This window comes from Osmerus mordax, chromosome 7, assembly GCF_038355195.1.
Source record: "Osmerus mordax isolate fOsmMor3 chromosome 7, fOsmMor3.pri, whole genome shotgun sequence".
NCBI classification, from domain to species: domain Eukaryota; kingdom Metazoa; phylum Chordata; class Actinopteri; order Osmeriformes; family Osmeridae; genus Osmerus; species Osmerus mordax.
The window spans coordinates 15969263-15987347 of NC_090056.1; the positions used below are offsets into that span (position 1 = coordinate 15969263).

The window sequence follows — 18085 nt, forward strand, 5'->3', positions numbered from 1 at the left end:
GGGTTTTTTTTTGGATCAGATGGATCAGGAGAGTTGCTCAGTACAGAGAGCTTGATCCTTTGGCTAGGCCAGGCCATATGGATTAAATGAGATTTGTAACCATAATCACAGTAGTAGGATGATGATGATGATGAATATAGAGTGAGTGGTTGTGTCCTACATCTCTCCTTCCAGGATTCTCCTGTCAATAAACTGCTGTACGCCAGGGAGATCCCCAGATACAAACAGCTAGTGGAGAGGTAAGACACTAGCTGCATGTTTGTGCCGGTTTGTCTGGGTGTGTACAGTACTGCATGTGTGATTGTAACTGTGTGTTTTGTGTTGCAGGTACTACAGTGACATCCACAGCGCCGCGTCAGGCTGCTATCAGGAGATGAACTCCACCCTCACTGAGCTGTCTGGGGTGAGTGTGCAATCTCATGCTTTCAGGCCAATTAACAGACACGTTTACGGATAAAGAGTCAAGTTAATACAGTGTTTGGGATCATCCATCTCTCTCTCTCGTCCATCTCTCTCGCTCTCTCTCTCTCCACCTGTTACACGGTCTCTCTCTCTCTCCACCTGCTACACGGTCTCTCTCTCTCTCCACCTGCTACACTCTCTCAACCTGCTCCACGCTCTCTCTCATCTCTCTTTCTCTTTTTCTTTCGTATCTAGAGCTTTGCCTCAGAGATGAACAGTCTTGTAGCTTTGCACGAGCTCTACAAGTACATCAACAAGTACTATGACCAGGTACTACACACACTTACTCTCTCTCCCCATCTCACACACACATTTACAAATCCCCCCCCCCCCCCCCCCCAAAGTCTGAGAACACTATACGATATAAAAATTGGGGAAAAACATGACTTTTGATGTTTGCTCAGATCATCATGTCTTTGGAGGAGGATGCAGCCGGCCAGAAGATGCAGCTGGCCTACCGTCTGCAGCAGGTCGCCGCCCTGGTGGAGAACAAGGTCACAGACCTGTGACCCCCCCCCTCTCCTCCAACCTTTGATCCCTAACCAGTGGACTGTCTTTGACAGACAGAGGGAGGGCAGCTTCTAAGAGTGCTAGTCATCTGACTACTCCAAACCTCTGCCTGTAGAACGACATGATCTCCGACTGGATAAGCACACAACCAAACACTGGAGACCTCTTCAACCAATCCTGTCTCTCTCTTTGCCTACCAATCTGAACCCCTTCCTCTTGGCACTAGACAATGGTGATTGGCTGACCATCCAGGGGAGCTGGAGGAGAAGTATGTAGAGGAATTCCCCCTCTGGCTTAAGGCTTAAGATGGTCAGTTGATCAGTGATCGGTGATCAGTTGTAAGATTTGTGAATATAAAACAACCCAGGAGAACATGTTCCTTTGAAAGTATGTATTTTGGGAATGGGTGCAACTTTGGTGTGTGTTAGTGTGTATGTCTATAGTATGTATGCATGCTTCTCTGATGCCATATGTGAAATGTGAATTAATCTAGGTTAGATCATTCGGCCTGGGCTGTCTTCTTTATTCACAGGGCAATAAGTGGATGTGAGTGAAGTGAGCTTGACTGCAATAACCTGATGCTGCGGTAGAAACCATAGAAGAAGAGTTGTAGGTCTATGATGGAGACAATCTCGTCAGGTTGAGCAGTAGCAACACTGTCATGGACTACAGGTCCCAGACCTCCTGGGGTCTTATAGATTTTCTGAATCAACAAGCACCTATATCATCCAAGCACTATGAAAATGTGCATAGAACAGGTCAGGTGTGGAAATATCAGGAAAAACTGCTGAAATGTTTCTTTATATAATGAGTCCATCTTTTGTCTCGTGTTTTTATGGCAAAAAAACATGTCTTGCTGTTGCAAAGTCCATTACACATAGTATATTTTGATTTTTGTATAGCTCTAAAGTGCCAAAGTGTTTACTGTGTAAATCTGTCTGTCACAAAATACTCTTATGATGCATAACACCTATCCACATTTTTTGGTGTTTTAATGTTCAACCATTCTGGAAAGCTAGTTTTTAAAACCTTACTGGGTCTTAGGGAGTCTCCTTCTCCTTGATTTATAATCAAACTAAACCAAACTAACAGTTGATGTGTTTAGGCCAAATAATAGTTTTCTAACGGTAGCTTGCTTAGCAATAATATTCTGAAACAAACAGGGAGGGGTGGGAGCTGAATTCCAACAGGCAATGTCAGGTGTCGTCAGAAGTGTGTGTGTGTGTGTGTAGGGGGAATTGAAGAGTTCGACAGATTTTGTAACTGAAAAAGGACAAACGGTGATTTGAGATCCAGTTGTGTTGATTGAGGGTAAGGCAAGATGTGGAAGAGACTGTATAGAAACTAACTTATTAAGTGTAAATAGTTCTTGTTATTTATACCTAACAGCTACCAACCCAATGTGCCTTCTTCTTACTTGTTCTGAATGACTACCACCAGGTGACATGTTTGGGTGGGTCGCCAAATCAAACTTCCCTGGCAGACTTATTCATAAGCACTGTATTTTCTCTGACCAACAGCTGTTGACCTTGTACAGGTTGACAGACCAGGAAGGTGTTCAACAAGGTGTAGCATATGTTGGGCCCAGTCATCTCTGATCTCAAAGGCTCTGTCCTTAACCAGCCCTCTGATTGGCTGGTTGGATCCCCATCATAATGTTACCACTGGTCCAATCGAATCAGAGTGTATAGTGAAGCATAGAGCTCTGGGGTTGAAACTTAAATAACTATCTCCTCCCTTTTTGGTAGCTGTCCCTTCTGGCCAGCAGCCTCAGTGCTGCTATAGTTAATAAACATCCCACAACACAGCAATTACTGAGTCTTAAGAGTTGTACAGTGTGACATACTGTAGGCGTGAGATTCATAGATGCCAACCATGTCCTGTATATAGAGATCCTTTTGAGCATTAATGAGGGGGGAGGGGACGGTGTTGTAAAGTTTTGTGTAGTAGTTATTGTGGAATCGTTATTATCTTAACCTATTGCTTTTACCCCATATCTGGCACTTTGTCTTCCTTTCTGGAGTTTCCTTTTAGTTTTCGATCACCCCGTTTGTTTTAGGTGACATCTACTGGATTCCCCCTGACACTGTCCAGTAGTGATACACCATGTTGTCTTACTGACTGACTGACTGTGTTTGTTGAGCAAGGTTAATGGAGAAGCCTGTTGTTACTGTACTCCTACCTGTGAACATACTTTGTCTGTTCTAAGTAGCCCACCAGTCACCTTATAAAATACTGAAGAGAGAGAATTATTTGAATTACATAAGTAATGCATCATCACCAACAATGTGTTGATAATAAGTCATCAAATTTATTTATTCATGTATTTATATCCTTGTAACTGATGACTCTTAATCTGATTCTACTGAGGCAGTATTTTACACCTCAGGTTCAATAATATTTCACCAGAGCTACCATGCTAGTCTGAACCGCTATGAATGTTTGTCTACCTGTGTGTGTACGTATGCAGCTTCTGTTTGTTAGCCTATTTCTAAGATTGTATTTGGCCTGTAGTTATTAGAGTACGTTTTGCATGCGTGTGATTTTGCTGTCTGATTGTACAGTAGGCCTGTTTACGAACGGCTGTTTTTGAACGCTTTTTGATCAGAGCACATGCATGTGGAGAGAGGAGGCCACAAGAGCTCATGCAGCATGTGTGTGAGACCCACATGAAACTGAAACTGCAGACAAACACAAGGAAAAACAAACACTTGGGACTGAAAAGTGTGATTGACTGATAGCTGTTCAGTGAAACTAAGCCCTTGTTTGTGTCGGGTCAGTTTCTTGTCTGACCCTGCAATGCCACTTGTACAGTTTTGTAATCCTTCTATTCTGGGCTGGGTGATCAACCATGGAGATTAAGAATAGTGTTCATTACCATGGCGTTTGGCCCCAAGCCTTTGGCAAGTCAGAGCACATCTTATATTCTAATGGGATGATCTCTGTCGGAAAAACGATAAAGAGAAAATCAATAGACAGAGTTACAGTAAACAATGCTCAAATGCAAATGTATACATTTTTATACAAGGGAATAAGTTGATAGAGCATTACAGTGGTTTGTAAGATGGACATTTGGGAGTTCTAAAGAGGGCTAGAAGCTAGCCGCACGTTTGAAATAAGCTCTTTTCTATCTGTATTGTGTATAGTTTGCTAACAAATGTGTATATGTGCCTGTAAATATGTCATTGCTTCTTCACTCTCTAAACCTTGATGGAATTGTTCTTTATTGTTAAAGATACTTTGGAGCAAAAATGAGCAATTAATCAGTATGAACATTTGTATGGGGAAAATAAAGTTATAATTTTAACATTGGTTTGTCTCTGAAGAGTGTCTAATGTGGATTGTATTAAGTGTTAATCAAAGCCGTTTAATGGTCTTTTTATATGGAAGCAGATTAGAATATGGCACATAGGATGTTTCCATATTCACAAATAAAATACAATTTTCCCGTTTCAAAAAATACTGTCCTCAACCTAGAGAAAAAAACACTAATCCATCAAATCCCATTTTAGGAACGTTTATGCGCAGTCCTTTAACAGAATGTAGGGGTAGATAGCAGACTGGTTGATAGATACAGTTACAGTAACTGACCATTGCTCCATAACCAGAACCACGCACTCACCATTACACAAAGCGCATGCGTGAACCAAAATACTGACAGCCAGTGTGCGTGGTGACAGCTGTCCTGATGATATCCATGAACGGTGAGAGTTAAACACGCGAAAATTATGTCTGAATTGTCAAATGTTGCAAGTTTACTATAGTTGAATGACGAATGTTTGACTCCTTCGTGGAGTTGTCAAAATGTGCTTTCTTAAAACATTGATCGTACAAGACTACTGCTAGTTTACCAGCTAACTGCCATGGCTAACATGCTAGCCGAGAGGCTGTTGTCAGTCTGCCTGGCCCACGTTAATCATGCGGCCCATTGCGGCTTATGTGTAGCGATTTGACGAACACATTTTATGACGTTACAGTGCATCTTAGTTAATGCCAGATTTGACTGTAAGTCAATCAAATGCTTTCATTATATTGAGAAGTTGAGCTTTGCTTGCTAGCCAGCTGATAGCCTAGGCAGGTTGTAAAAGGGCTGCAGATGCGCCGCTGTTTCTGCCTGCGCTATCATGCCGTGCTGCTTGCTTGATATGTTATATTTATGTGGTCGACAGCATTGACCAGCGGTAACAACAGTCCGCACAGCACCAGCCACGGCAAGAAACACAAGAAAAAAGGGAAGAAACACCGAAAAGGGGCCACCGAGGACATCACCAGTTTGGACACTGGGTAAGTCTCAGCCCAGACTACTCATCATGCTAGCCAGTGTAGCTGTGTATATTAGCAAGCTAGCAGAGCGTGTTCTAGATTCTGCGGCTGGGTTGGTGTCTGTGAGTGTATGGTGCTAAAAATACCCTTAGGCGGTCAACCGGCTCACCTCTCCAGATAAGCACATTGACTCATGTCCTCCTCCCCTCCTCATTCTCTCTCACTCTCTCTCTCTTTCACTCTCGGTCTATCTCTGTCTCCCCCTGTCTCTCTCTCTCTCTCTCTCTCTCTCTCTCTCTCTCTCTCTCTCTCTCTCTCTCTCTCTCTCTCTCTCTCTCTCTGCCAGCCTGTTTTAATATAGCCCTGGTGAACCTGAACAACAATGCACATTTCACTCATGTCAGAAGGACGTCACACGGCTATTAAGGCTATGTGGGCTCAGCTTGAACTAACATGTCTCACTGCTGATTAAACAACCCACCATTGATTGATTTAGTCCTGAGACAGGCTTAGCTTCTATTTGCATAGGACCTCCATTTGATCTGGTACATGCTATCACAGAAGAAACTCCCTCATTGTTACAAAATAAATCACAGGATTCGGAATGCCAAATGGAAAAACAGATTTCATATTGCCCTCAAGTCATGTACTATATTTTCCCTGTATAAGGAACATACAATTGGAAAGATATAGTCAGACACGACTTACAGTGTACATAGCAGTTGTTTCAGTATGAATGTACATTTATGATACATGATGTATATACAATACTTTGTTTTCCTTCTGAAAATGTTCCTTGGTTAGTCACTGATTAGCTTGTGATCTTGTCTTTGCGCCTCAGGTCCCAGATCCCGTCCTCAGATGCTCTCTGCAACATCCTCAACTTCCACAGGCCTGCCACTCCCCCCCAGACCCCCCCTCTCGACCTGTCCCGGAGCCTCCCTGACCTTCAACCCCCTGCCCCCCTGAACCTCTCCCAAACCCCTCCTGAGCCTCTGCCTACCACCACATTTAGCTTCTCTCAGACCCCACCCGATCCCAAGCCCACCAGCCATCTGATCTTCTCTTGCACTCCCCCTAAATCTCATCCCCTGGCTCCTGTCACTTTCTCCCAGAGCCCCCCCAGCCTCCAGCCGTGTGGCCCAATCTCCCCCCAGATCCCCTGCACCCCAGTCTCCCCCCAGATCCCGTGCACCCCAGTCTCCCCCCAGATCCCGTGCACCCCAGTCTCCCCCCAGATCCCGTGCACCCCAGTCTCCCCCCAGATCCCGTGCACCCCAGTCTCCCCCCAGATCCCGTGCACCCCAGTCTCCCCCCAGATCCCCTGCACCCCAGTCTCCCGCTCCATCCCTATCCCCCCCACCTCCTCCTCTGACATCCTGCCTTCTCCTGAGACCCCCGAGACACTGTACACATCTATTGCCCCGTCACTGGGGTTACCACCCATTTTCACCTCCACGCCTCCCACGTCATTGGCTCCTGCCTCTCAGACCACTCCCCCTCAAGCTCTCAGCCCACCCCCGCCAGACTTCACTCCGCCCCCTCCAGAGCTTCTGGGATCTGACGATGAGGAGCAAGAGGATCCAACAGATTACTGCAAAGGTAGATCTCTGGGATCTGTATGACTGTTCGTTTACATCACTAGATCACTATATCAGGATATGAGCTAGCTAGACTGTGTTTGTGTATTGCAGGTGGTTACTACCCCGTTAAGATAGGAGACCTGTTCAATGGCCGCTACCATGTAGTGAGAAAGCTGGGTTGGGGCCATTTCTCTACAGTATGGCTTTGCTGGGACCTGCAGTAAGTATTACACACACACACACACACACAGCTGCTTGGGCAGCTGATTACCCATACGCTTGTACATTTGGTAACAAGAGCTTCTTATCTAGTGACGAGGGTTTGTAACCCAAGTGTTTAGTGTCCTAATGATTCATAGGCCAGATTCACACTCCAGGTGCTGTGGGTGTGAGAGAGGACAGTTTCATTGATAATGGCTTTTCACAGGAGGAAGCGTTTTGTGGCCCTCAAGGTGGTGAAGAGTGCTCAGCACTACACAGAGACTGCTCTGGACGAAATCAAACTGCTCAAATGTGTGAGTTACAGTTTTCCACTTTTCCTTCATACATGTTTGTCATACACAACGGCACTCCCCATCGGTGACAAATCTGGGGGTCAGATGGCTGAGCGGTTAGGGAGTCGGGCTATTAATCAGAAGGTTGTTGGTTCGATTCCCGGCCATGCCAAATGACGTTGTGTCCTTGGGCAAGGCACTTTACCCTACTTGCCTCGGGGAGAATGTCCCTGTACTTACTGTAAATCGCTCTGGATAAGAGCGATGGATAAATGTAAGTGTAAATCTCTGTGTATTTGACTGCAGGTGAGAGACAGTGACCCCACCGACCCCAACAGAGAGACCATGGTCCAGCTGATAGACGACTTCAAAATCTCTGGAATTAACGGAGTTCGTATCCTTCTGGAAACGCTCTTCCTCCTCGAACACGTCCTTGTGTCTCCTTCTGTCATCTTTCCCTCCTCTCCGCACTGCTCTCCCTCACGCACAACATTCTCTCTCCGTATGTTTTGCCTCCCGCTCTCCATCTCCTCCTGTGGGTCTGAACTGAGCTGTGGTTCTCCCTAACCTCCCATGTGTGTCAGACGTGTGTATGGTTCTGGAGGTTCTGGGCCACCAGCTGCTGAAGTGGATCATCAAGTCCAACTACATGGGTCTCCCCCTGGTGTGTGTGAAGAGCATTATCAGACAGGTCAGTCGCCCGCGCTCTATGTCTGCCGTGCCCTCGGCCAGCTTCCTCACCTCAGTTGGATTCCACTGTGTTCTATTACAAATACCTAAATGAAGCAAACCCATAATGTGAGACGGTAAGCATTGTTCAACCATGTTCCACCACCGAGGGCCCAGGAGATTTACCCCTGCTGCTGAGTAGAATCAACTAAGTCGACTCAAATCCAGCTTTTCCTCTTGTTAATCTTCTGTTGGTGGAGGAAAGAGCCCTGAGATTTGAACAACTGTACCTCTCCCTTTTCCCTCATCTTCCCCCTCCTCCTTCTCCCTCTCCTTCTCCTCCTCCTCCCTACTCCTCCTCCTCCCTATGTCTCCTCGTCCTTCCTCCTTCTCCTCACCCCTCTTTCTTCCCCCTCCCCAGGTTCTCCAGGGCCTGGACTACCTCCACACCAAATGTAAGATCATCCACACAGACATCAAGCCCGAGAACATTCTATTGGACGTTGACGAGGTATATGTCAGACGATTGGCTGCCGAGGCCACCATCTGGCAACAGTCAGGAGCCCCTCCCCCCTCTGGGTCCTCCGGTGAGATGGAGCGCTGTAATTGGATAGATAAAATATTGAGGTTACCAGTTAATGCAATCATTATGATTTTACTTTATTTATCATGAAGATTTAACGTAATGGTGTGTTTTTCTTGCATGTTTAGATTTTCTTTTATTTCTTTATCTCTCCTCTCAGTCTCTTGCTTGCTGTCTGTTTATCAAATCTGGTCATCGTCCTATCTTCTGTCTACTTGTTTTTTAACTCTGTGCTGTTTTTCTTGTGTGTCTGTGCTCATTCTGTTTCACTCTCCCCTTCCTCCTCCCCTTTATCCCTCCATCCACTCTCTGCCATCATTCATACTCTCCCTCCTATATCCTCCCTCCCTCCCTTTCCACCTCCTCCCACTCTCCTCTCTCCCGACCTGGTTTCTTACATCTCTCCTCATCCCTCCCTTTCATGGACTGCCCTCCTCTCTCCTCCATCCCGCTACCCTCTTCCCTCCTCCTCCCTCCCTCCATCCCCTCCTCCCCCCTCCATCCCCTCCTCCCCCCTCTATCTCCTCCTCCTGTGGGTTCTGATGACAGTTAGCACGGCTCCCAGGGAATCTCAGGTACGTCCAGACAGAGGGTGTTGCTCTGCCTGCCTGCCTGTCTGCTCTAGAGGGAATAGACTCACATAGCACACTGGAAACACATTCATGTTTGGACTTTAGAAACACACACACAGTTCATGTAAAAACCCACACATAGGTGTCCTGATATACAATAGGGGATAACCCTGTAGCACAGCCTCACACACACACCTATGTGCAGAAACACAGGTATCACTGTGGTGAACAGTGACTAAGGACTCTCACCGTGGTGACCCACGGTGCATAACATTGACCTGAGCATATTACCATAACCACTTTCTGACTGTGTGTGTGTGTGTGTGTGTGTGTAATGTGATGTCCTTTGGCAGACAGGGGTGGTACAGCTATAGTAACCTGCTGTCTGTTAATAGCGAGGCATGAACTGCCATAGGATCTGCGTGTTTGCCGGTCCAGTTGGCTGTTTGCAGGCATTCGGAGGGGTGGGACTCGCGTTTGCTGCCTCAGCACATTAGCGCCGTCTGGCCATAGCTAGCCGACATGCCAGCTGACGCGTGAGGTCGTACGGTCATGAGGTCAGCTCTGAGAAGCTCTGGCATATGGAGGAAGGTTACTGTGCTCTGACGGTGCATACTGCTGCCACACAACCTTTCTTTAAAATGGTCCCCCGAATCGGTACTGCAAGAGTACTGCCTTTGCATGGAGATGGAGATGTGTGTGATGCCAAGTACCCTGGTGAAGGAGGGAGGTGGCATGTCAGGAGGCTGGAGAACTGGGCCACTGGCAGAGGAGCTTAAAATAGCAGGAGCTGGTCGTCTAGGGGATATGGAGGAGGGAGGTGGGGTGACAGGTGGGGCGGCTCCTGGGAAAGAGGAGTCTGTTGAGGAGGGAGGTGGGGTGTCCTGGGAAGGAGGAAGGGGGTTCCCAAAGGAAGGGAGAATTAGTAGGGGTAAAGTATACAGACTGTCAACAGTTGGTGATGGTGATGATGGCTTTTCCACCATGAGGAATGACAGCGTTGAATGATGAATCAGATTATGGAAGCAGTCGCTCCTTCTGAGGTGTTATTTGAAGCCAGTGCCTGTTGTGTCAATAGCCTGTGTTCTAGCATGTGTTGTCTTTCACAACATGGCCTCTTGCATACAGCTTTATGTGGAAATGTGTGTACACGAAGTTGTTCAGAGTAGGCGATACTTGACACCTGACTCTTGTACCATCATCTATGTGTGGGTGTGGGTGTGGGTGTGTGTGCGGGTGGGTGTGTTTAGGCGGGGAGGCTGTCTAAGAACAAGAAGAAAAAGCTGAAGAGGAAGGCCAAGAGGCAACAGCGCCTCCTAGAGGAGAGACTTGTGGACCTGCAGAAGTTGGAGGAGGAAGACGGCCTGTCTCCTACTGAGCCCGGCACCTCCTCCAACCCCCTACGCAGGCCCTGCGGAGAGCAGGAGGACGGGGGCGACACGGACAGACAGACCAACCGTGAGTGTTAAAGAACTCGCGTAGAACAGATGTAGGCTTGTGTTAGCTGTGTTGACAATCTCATGTCACCTATTTCACCTTTCCAATCATTATGTGGAAGTCCGATGGCTGAGCGGTTAGGGAATCGGGCTATTAATCAGAAGGTTGTTGGTTCGATTGCCGGCCGTGCCAAATGATGTTGTGTCCTTGGGCAAGGCACTTCACCCTACTTGCCTCGGGGAGAATGTCCCTGTACTTCCTGTAAGTCGCTCTGGATAAGAGCGTCTGCTAAATGACTAAATGTAAATGTAAATTACCTCATGGAGAGGAGCAAGGAACAGTCCTAAACAGTCCTTTCAAGTTAGGATACCACCGATCACGCAATCCTTGTTCTCCCCAGGTCTGTCCGTTGTCAATGGCAACGGAGCCTGCCACCCCTGTGGAGGCTCCTCTTCCACAGCCAATACTAAGGCCATTCCGGAGCCTGCCTCGTCCTGGTTGGATGACAGGTGTAATGGTCATGACCTGCTACGGTTCTCCAGCCCAGGCTCTGGCCTATCAGGGATGTCCATCCTGTCGGCCACCTCAGACTCCGCCCTCTCTACCCTGTCTGGATACTCCACTGGCAGAGACAGCATCCAGTCCCCAGGCAGTCAGTAATACACACACGCTCACACATTGAGCCACTCTCTCACACGTCAAGCTTCACTTGTGATCTTAAGTTTGTCTGGCTTGTGTGGTTTTAGCGTTCAGTGCAGCAGACTTCCTGGTTAGTCCACTGGAGCCTGGGAACGCAGACAAACTCCGCATCAAGATAGCCGACCTGGGAAATGCCTGCTGGGTGGTACGTAGGCATGGACACCCTCTGTCTGGACCGAGCTGTTAAGTTTAGGGGCAGTTGCCAGTCCATCACTTAAATTCACGTGTCTTGCCCTCCTTCTTCATCCTCCCCTCCGCTCTCACTCTCTCTCTCTCCTCCTCATCCCTCCAGCACAAGCACTTTACAGAGGACATCCAGACGCGTCAGTACCGAGCCCTGGAGGTTCTGATAGGAGCAGAGTACGGGACGCCTGCTGACATCTGGAGCACAGCCTGCATGGTACTGATCATCCTACCGTCTTGAACCCACCACACACACACGCACGCACACACACATACTCGCTCTCCTTCTACACAGCGCAGCCTGTATGGTGGGGACCAGGACTAGACCACTCAGCCTTCAGTCTCCTCCTCCCTTCTAACCCTCTCTCTGTCTCTGTTAATGCACCATTCCCTCTCCAAACCCCCTTCCTCCACCCTGCTCTCTGCATGCCTGCTGCTGGGTGATGCATCACCCCGAGGTTGACTAGAGTTATGCTGTGTTGCAGGCGTTTGAGCTGGCCACAGGAGACTATCTGTTTGAACCCCACTCAGGAGAGGACTACACCAGAGACGAAGGTACAGAATCACCCTCCACATGCAGGCTGAATCGACCAGCCAAACGACCCCTTATTCATACTCTGCCTTTCACGCGTGCTGTTTTTGTTATTCAGAGATGAATGAATACAGAGCTAGTCCGATGTGGGATGGTTGGTGCACGGTGCTGACTGCAGTGTCGTACTGCATTCATACTCTGCCTTGGTGTTGTGTGCTGTTGTTCCTAACCCTGCGTTTCTGTCCTCCTGGGTCAGATCACATAGCCCACATCATAGAGCTGCTGGGCGCCATACCCCCACACTTCGCCCTCTCTGGGAGGTACTCACGGGAATACTTCAACCGTAAAGGTCAGTGCCCTTTCTCTAGAGTTTCCCAATGTACCCATCACTCAATAAATATGAGTGATGGGTACATTGGGATTATACAGAATAGAATTAAGGTTAGAGCAGTATACTTCACATTTTCTGAGATTTTACAACAACATAAACGACAAAAGCCAGCAGTCCCCAACCTCCCATCAGCCCCCCTCTAACCCACAACCCTCAAAGGAAAATAAATAAATAAAAGAAAACAATTACAAGAAAACACAACCGTTGAAATAAAAGTAGTAATAATTCAAATAATACAAAGTAAAGAAATAACTAAAGGCCAGCACATGGAGGAAAATTGAATCTTGACAGATAACTTTTATGTACAAGACTAGTTCAGGAAAAGAAGAGAAAAGTCATGGACTCAAGTGCTAGAAGTTGTTCATTGGGCCTGTTTTTTTCTCGCTGGCGGCTGCCCATTTGTCCAGCAGAGGTTGCCACGTTTTTCGGAAGTGTCCGACTTTGTTGTTGATCGTATAGCGGAGTCTTTCCATGTGCATTACATTGCCCAACTCCATAAGCCACTGTTGGAATAGGGGGCCAGATTCTGATTTCCACTGTTGCAAAATGAGGCGTCTGCCCAACAGAGTACAGAGGGAAATGGCTTGCCCTTCACAGCTTGTAATGTTGGGATCGTACACCACTGAACCAAAGATGGCAAAAGTGTGTTTTTTTAAGCTAGGTATTTTCATTTTTTCCTCCAGAAATATTTCCAGAAGTTAACCCTCGTGCTGCCTTCGGGTCACATGACCCAAAGGTTCATAACGAACCATCGTTGTGTTTACCCAATTTTACCCAATACAAAAACAAATATTTTATTTTTTATTTTAACCATTCCAATGTGGGGGGTCTCAGACAGCCCGACAGTTAAAAGAAAATGCTTCACTTTGTTTTTGTATGAGGTAAATTTGTCACAATACGACGGTGGGTCACAATGACTGATGGGTCAGAATGACCCGAAGATAACACAAGGGTTAACAAGGATTGAAGAGTAACTTTGGTGTTATGTGCACTTGCTGTACTTGCTAAGTCACATGCAGACATCAGTGTAGTGCTAGTTTGATTATTTAGGCCTTTTACATTTTGTAATACGTTGTTACGATACATTGAGAACACTTCTAAAATAGCATGCTAACTCAAGCTTCAACAATGCCTGTACGGCTGACAAAACTAGCTAAGGAGCTGGGTCATCAGTTACCCAGTACATTAGAAACTGACAGAGCTAAAAGCAAGTGGGAATTGATTTCCAACATAAGAGAGAAAAGGAGGAAGATAATGGTCAACACAGATTAAACCTAAGACAATACACCAATGAAAGGAGACATTTACAATATGTGTTACAAGATGTATAACATTTACATATGTCAACAATTTATCCTAAAAGCAATGCACACTAGACCTACAGCTGTCTGAGATTATTACAGTACACTCCTGAGTAACAGTTAGAAGGTATGCTTTTCATCCTGGTGGGCTTGACAGACACATATCTGAGCTCAAAGCCTGTGAGTTGTTGAGAATCCCTGTGCACTAGTGAGTCAACAGGAAAGATGTGCATTCAGCTAGATAGTTTCCTACATCTCACGTGTCTTTCCAGGATCGGTTTCTCGCTGGCAGAGAAGGAAAGGATGTTCAGTGAGATCACCTACTGTAGGAGAATATGATATGCTAGGTTGCCCCCTTTTTAGCTTGCAATGCCCATACAAGAGAAATTCTGGGGTCCTTCCTAGAATTAATGCTTAGAAAATGCATCCTTGTATGAAAATGAGATGTCTATCATGTTTTTAAACAACTCTTATTTCCAGCAATGGCTGTTTGGCCATTGAACATTGTAATATTGGTTCAGTCACATACCTGTTGTAAAAGCATGATTATAGTGAGTGACAAAATGGCCTCATCAAATGTGTTGGTGCTTAAATAAAGATTTGTCTGTCTGCTGTTTGTCTTGCAATGATTTCGTTTGGTTGGGATTAGGCTGCGCTGCTCTCTGGAGTCGGGCCAGGTACAGTATACTAATGATATACCATTGACAGTTATGTATCTGTCTGTGTCTGCTCCAGGTGAACTGCGCCACATTGCCAACTTGAAGCCCTGGGGTCTGTTTGAAGTACTTTTGGAGAAGTATGAATGGCCCCTGGAGCAGACAGCCCAGTTCAGCGACTTCCTGATGACCATGCTGGAGCTTGTCCCTGAGAAGAGGGCTACCGCTGCACAGTGTATGCAACACCCTTGGCTCAACTCCTAAAGGACTACAACTACCACTCACATCTCAAACTACAGCTACCAGGCTACCACGTACCTCTTGGAAGAACTACTCCTTGCTCGAAACAAGCATACCTGGCTAAACACAATAACTACAACTACCACTGTTTGCAGTACCTCCTTCTCAGCACTGATAAGTGTGTTAAGACCACTTCTGGACACCACAACCCCCCCAGCTGAGATGAGCATCTATTTTTTTGACTATAACTGAACTTAATAATATACACAAACACACTAGGCCTACCATGTCTTTACTGTTTGTCTACGAAACTGTCTGTACAGTTAGATCAGTCTGTGGATACTTCAAGGACTCTTCAAACATGAAATGTAAAAGTATAATTTAACTACTGTAGCTAATATAAATGGAAGTATCGTATCCATACTCTTATTGAGCACATAAGTAGCAGTAAGCTAATGTCTACCAATATTTAATTTATTGAAGAAGCTTTACAACTGTGTAAATGGAAAGATAAAGAATGAGGTATTATATGATACTGTATATGTAGTTTAAGTGTACGACCTTGTCCCCCAGTCACATATATGTTAAAATAGTGCCTTGATATGCCAGATGTGAAATGGAAAAAGAAAAAATACAAAAAAATATAATTGCCTTCACTTTTTTTTATACATGTCGCCAAACTGTGTGGAATGCATATTTTGTGAACATAAAAAGTATATGCGAATATGAATGAAAGAACTGAACCCAGAGATCTTACAACCTGTGTTCTTCTGAAATAAATAAATCCTTTTTGAAAACTGGATGCACAAGTGTTTATTGCCATACATAGAAAATGGCTTTTAAATTAGATTTTTCTGCTGCTGCTACTTTGTCATGGTTTAGAAAGTAGTCCAGTAAATGGAACTTCTCCATCCATCAGTAAATTATGTAAGTTGGTAAGTTACAAAATGTGCCAAAATAAGAAAATGAGGATATTTGCTCAAAGTTATGTAATTTTCCTAATAGGAAAAATTGGTTCACCCTTTAAAAACAACATAGGCAAACACAATATCCCACACGTGACCATAGGGACAGTTTCTATTGCAGATGCAGTCTGGCACCTGGGTCTGACACTTGACCAGCACAGATTAAAACTCTTATCCCTCAGATCCTAAGAGCAAGTCCTTCTCACAGCATCTGCCCTTCAGGAGGTCCAGTAATACATATATCATATATTCTGTAGAAAACAGCAAAAATCCACAGCATCCACTCCCTTAGACTCCCAACATGGGGATCAATAGACACTGTGATGGCAACAACTGGTTGTGGAAACCATTGATATAAATAGAATGTCCACTTATGGTTGCAGTCAGCTCTGATAAAAGTCTTTGAGTCTTCAATATCCATTTCCCATCTACAGCTCTCTTCCTTGCTGCTACCATTCCTTCTCAGTTCTCCTCCCTCACTTCTTCTTGCGTACCACCGTCCATCCATCATCCTCTTCCTCTGGGGCAGGGGGATCTGGCTTCCTGGCAGGGGCTGTTGCTAGGGTGACCGAACTTGACGACGCTCCCTCGCACTCCATTGCCTGTCAAACAGTCACGACATTTAGTTATTGAGGAATATTGTGACTCATCTAAATAGTTGGAGTTTATTTCCTGAAATAATTCACTTGTTGAAACATCATTTTGCTCATCTAATCCTGTAGCTAATGTTCTAATGCGAGGAAAACCCACCTCTGTCTCATCTTCATCACTGCCTTCCTCCTCACCCGGCGAAGGAGCAGCCGTGACCGTAGCCCTCTTGATAACCTTCCTCTCCACTAACTTGGCTGTCTGCTCCCTGACCTCTGCCAGCTTCCCCTGCTGACACCGCAGGAACTGCTCGGAGATACGCTCAGCTATCTGGATAATCAAGAAGTAGACCATCAGGCTACCAGCATTCCTTCAACATTAGGTAAATAAAGGCATTCAAGATGGGCCACAAGTCAAATAACATCAGAGATGGGAGGTAATGAAGTACTACAAATACTTGTTACTGTACTTCAGTAGATTTTCTGGTATCTGTACTTTCCTTCACTATGTATTTTTCGATCAACTTTTTACTTTCACTCCTTACATTTTTACACAAATATCTGTACTTTCTACGTGTTACATTTTTTAAACGGGTTTATTACTTTAGATTTAATCTGTATTTGGTGACAGCGGAATGATCAATATTAATTATTGACATTGCGCACCTTTTTATCTAGCTAGCTACCACGCACAACAAATGTAAGCTACTATGTCAGAGCCCATACTTCTTTACTTGAACTTGAGTGAAAAAGTGTAGTAAGTATTTAAACTTTTACCAGTCTTTTTAAACATGGGTATCTGTACTTTTACTTGAGTGAAAGACGTGTACTTCTGCGATCTCTGAATTACTGTACTATACATCTACAGTACTGTACCGCACCTGTGGTAAACTGCCATCATCGACCACTGTGTCAAACTCGTTGTTCATCAGGTCAGCAATAAAGTCCTCCACCTCATACTGCTGAAGATTAGCTGCGAACGCACATACAGCTAGATATTTTCATCGTAGCATTATTGCAAATTAGGTAGAAGTTTATAATTTAGCAAAATATGAAGTAAGAGGATAAGATCTGTATTAGCTTTACCGTTGTCATGGAAATATTGTTGAACCACATCCACCATCCAGTCTGCCTTATCTTGGCCGTACACACCTCCAAAACCGTTGTCTACGGCTATCTGCAAACACACAAAAAAATATGCAGGTACCCAAGTCCTACTGTTCGTGACGCTCATTACTATGCAGTAGCCTGCTTGGGGGCATCCACAATAGACAATTACATAAAAAAACAAGCTACCAATTGTATTAGCTAGCTAGCTTTCGACAGTATGAGAAGTAGCTACTGTTTAAAATTGATTACGTATTTGTTAGTAAAATTACAGTACCTGTAAAACAGGCCATGTTTCTAATACAGCTCGTACTGCCTCAGTGAACACTTCACGTGTAGACCTGTGCGCTTCCATTTTGGAAACAGCCAGGCATTATCAGTCGAAGTTGCATAGTTTAGCGAAAAGGAGTGGATCGTAGATGGAATCGATTTTTTTTCTCTAACGCCTCAAATCATATGTGATTTAGGATTAAGGAAGCAAATCAGCAACATAATGTTTTGAATTTTATTGAAATTCAAACACCACCGAATTCGTTTATTTTGAATTCACCTCTTTAAAATTGTTAAGAAAACTTAAGAAACTTCTGCTTTTGTCTAGAAGTCGGCATTTCTCCGATTTACTTCCTGTCCTCATCCGCATTGGTAAACAAACAACAAGATGAGTGGTGCTGTTGTACGGAAAAATAAATATAATGTACGTGACTCATTTAAGTTTCAATGTACTGTGGTTGGCTCTAAGGAGCATTGTTGTGTGCCACTTTGCTCGGCTTCAGGTCGTTATAACAGCCATTTGAGCTTCCACTGCTTCCCGAAAGACATCTGCCTTCGTGTGCAGTGGCTGCACAACATAA

General features: G+C 45.2%; 3 protein-coding genes across 3 annotated transcripts in view; 2 read left to right on the forward strand and 1 right to left on the reverse strand.

The window, feature by feature from the left end:
• The window catches only part of plxnb3 (plexin B3), a 44010-nt gene extending 39726 nt beyond the window's left edge, over positions 1-4284 (forward strand). The window contains 4 exon segments of the mRNA XM_067239274.1: positions 175-239; positions 328-403; positions 658-732; positions 867-4284. Coding sequence (XP_067095375.1) covers positions 175-239; positions 328-403; positions 658-732; positions 867-971 — 321 coding nt within the window. The 3' untranslated portion in view covers positions 972-4284.
• Positions 3852-15375, forward strand: srpk3 (SRSF protein kinase 3). The gene is made up of 18 exons (XM_067239095.1): positions 3852-3875; positions 4634-4676; positions 5142-5256; positions 6077-6195; positions 6565-6837; positions 6930-7038; positions 7246-7333; positions 7619-7706; positions 7897-8003; positions 8403-8568; positions 9114-9139; positions 10387-10594; positions 10974-11225; positions 11320-11417; positions 11565-11672; positions 11941-12010; positions 12244-12336; positions 14415-15375. The coding sequence occupies exons 1-18, from the start codon at positions 3852-3854 to the stop codon at positions 14597-14599; spliced, it is 2172 nt and encodes a 723-aa protein (XP_067095196.1). The 3' UTR covers positions 14600-15375.
• On the reverse strand, positions 15363-17589 carry tsr2 (TSR2 ribosome maturation factor). Its single transcript, XM_067239396.1, has 5 exons — positions 17512-17589; positions 17214-17304; positions 17009-17100; positions 16291-16458; positions 15363-16142 (listed from the first exon to the last, which is right to left on the reverse strand). The coding sequence occupies exons 1-5, from the start codon at positions 17587-17589 to the stop codon at positions 16017-16019; spliced, it is 555 nt and encodes a 184-aa protein (XP_067095497.1). The 3' UTR covers positions 15363-16016.
• Between the last annotated feature and the right edge of the window lie 496 nt (positions 17590-18085).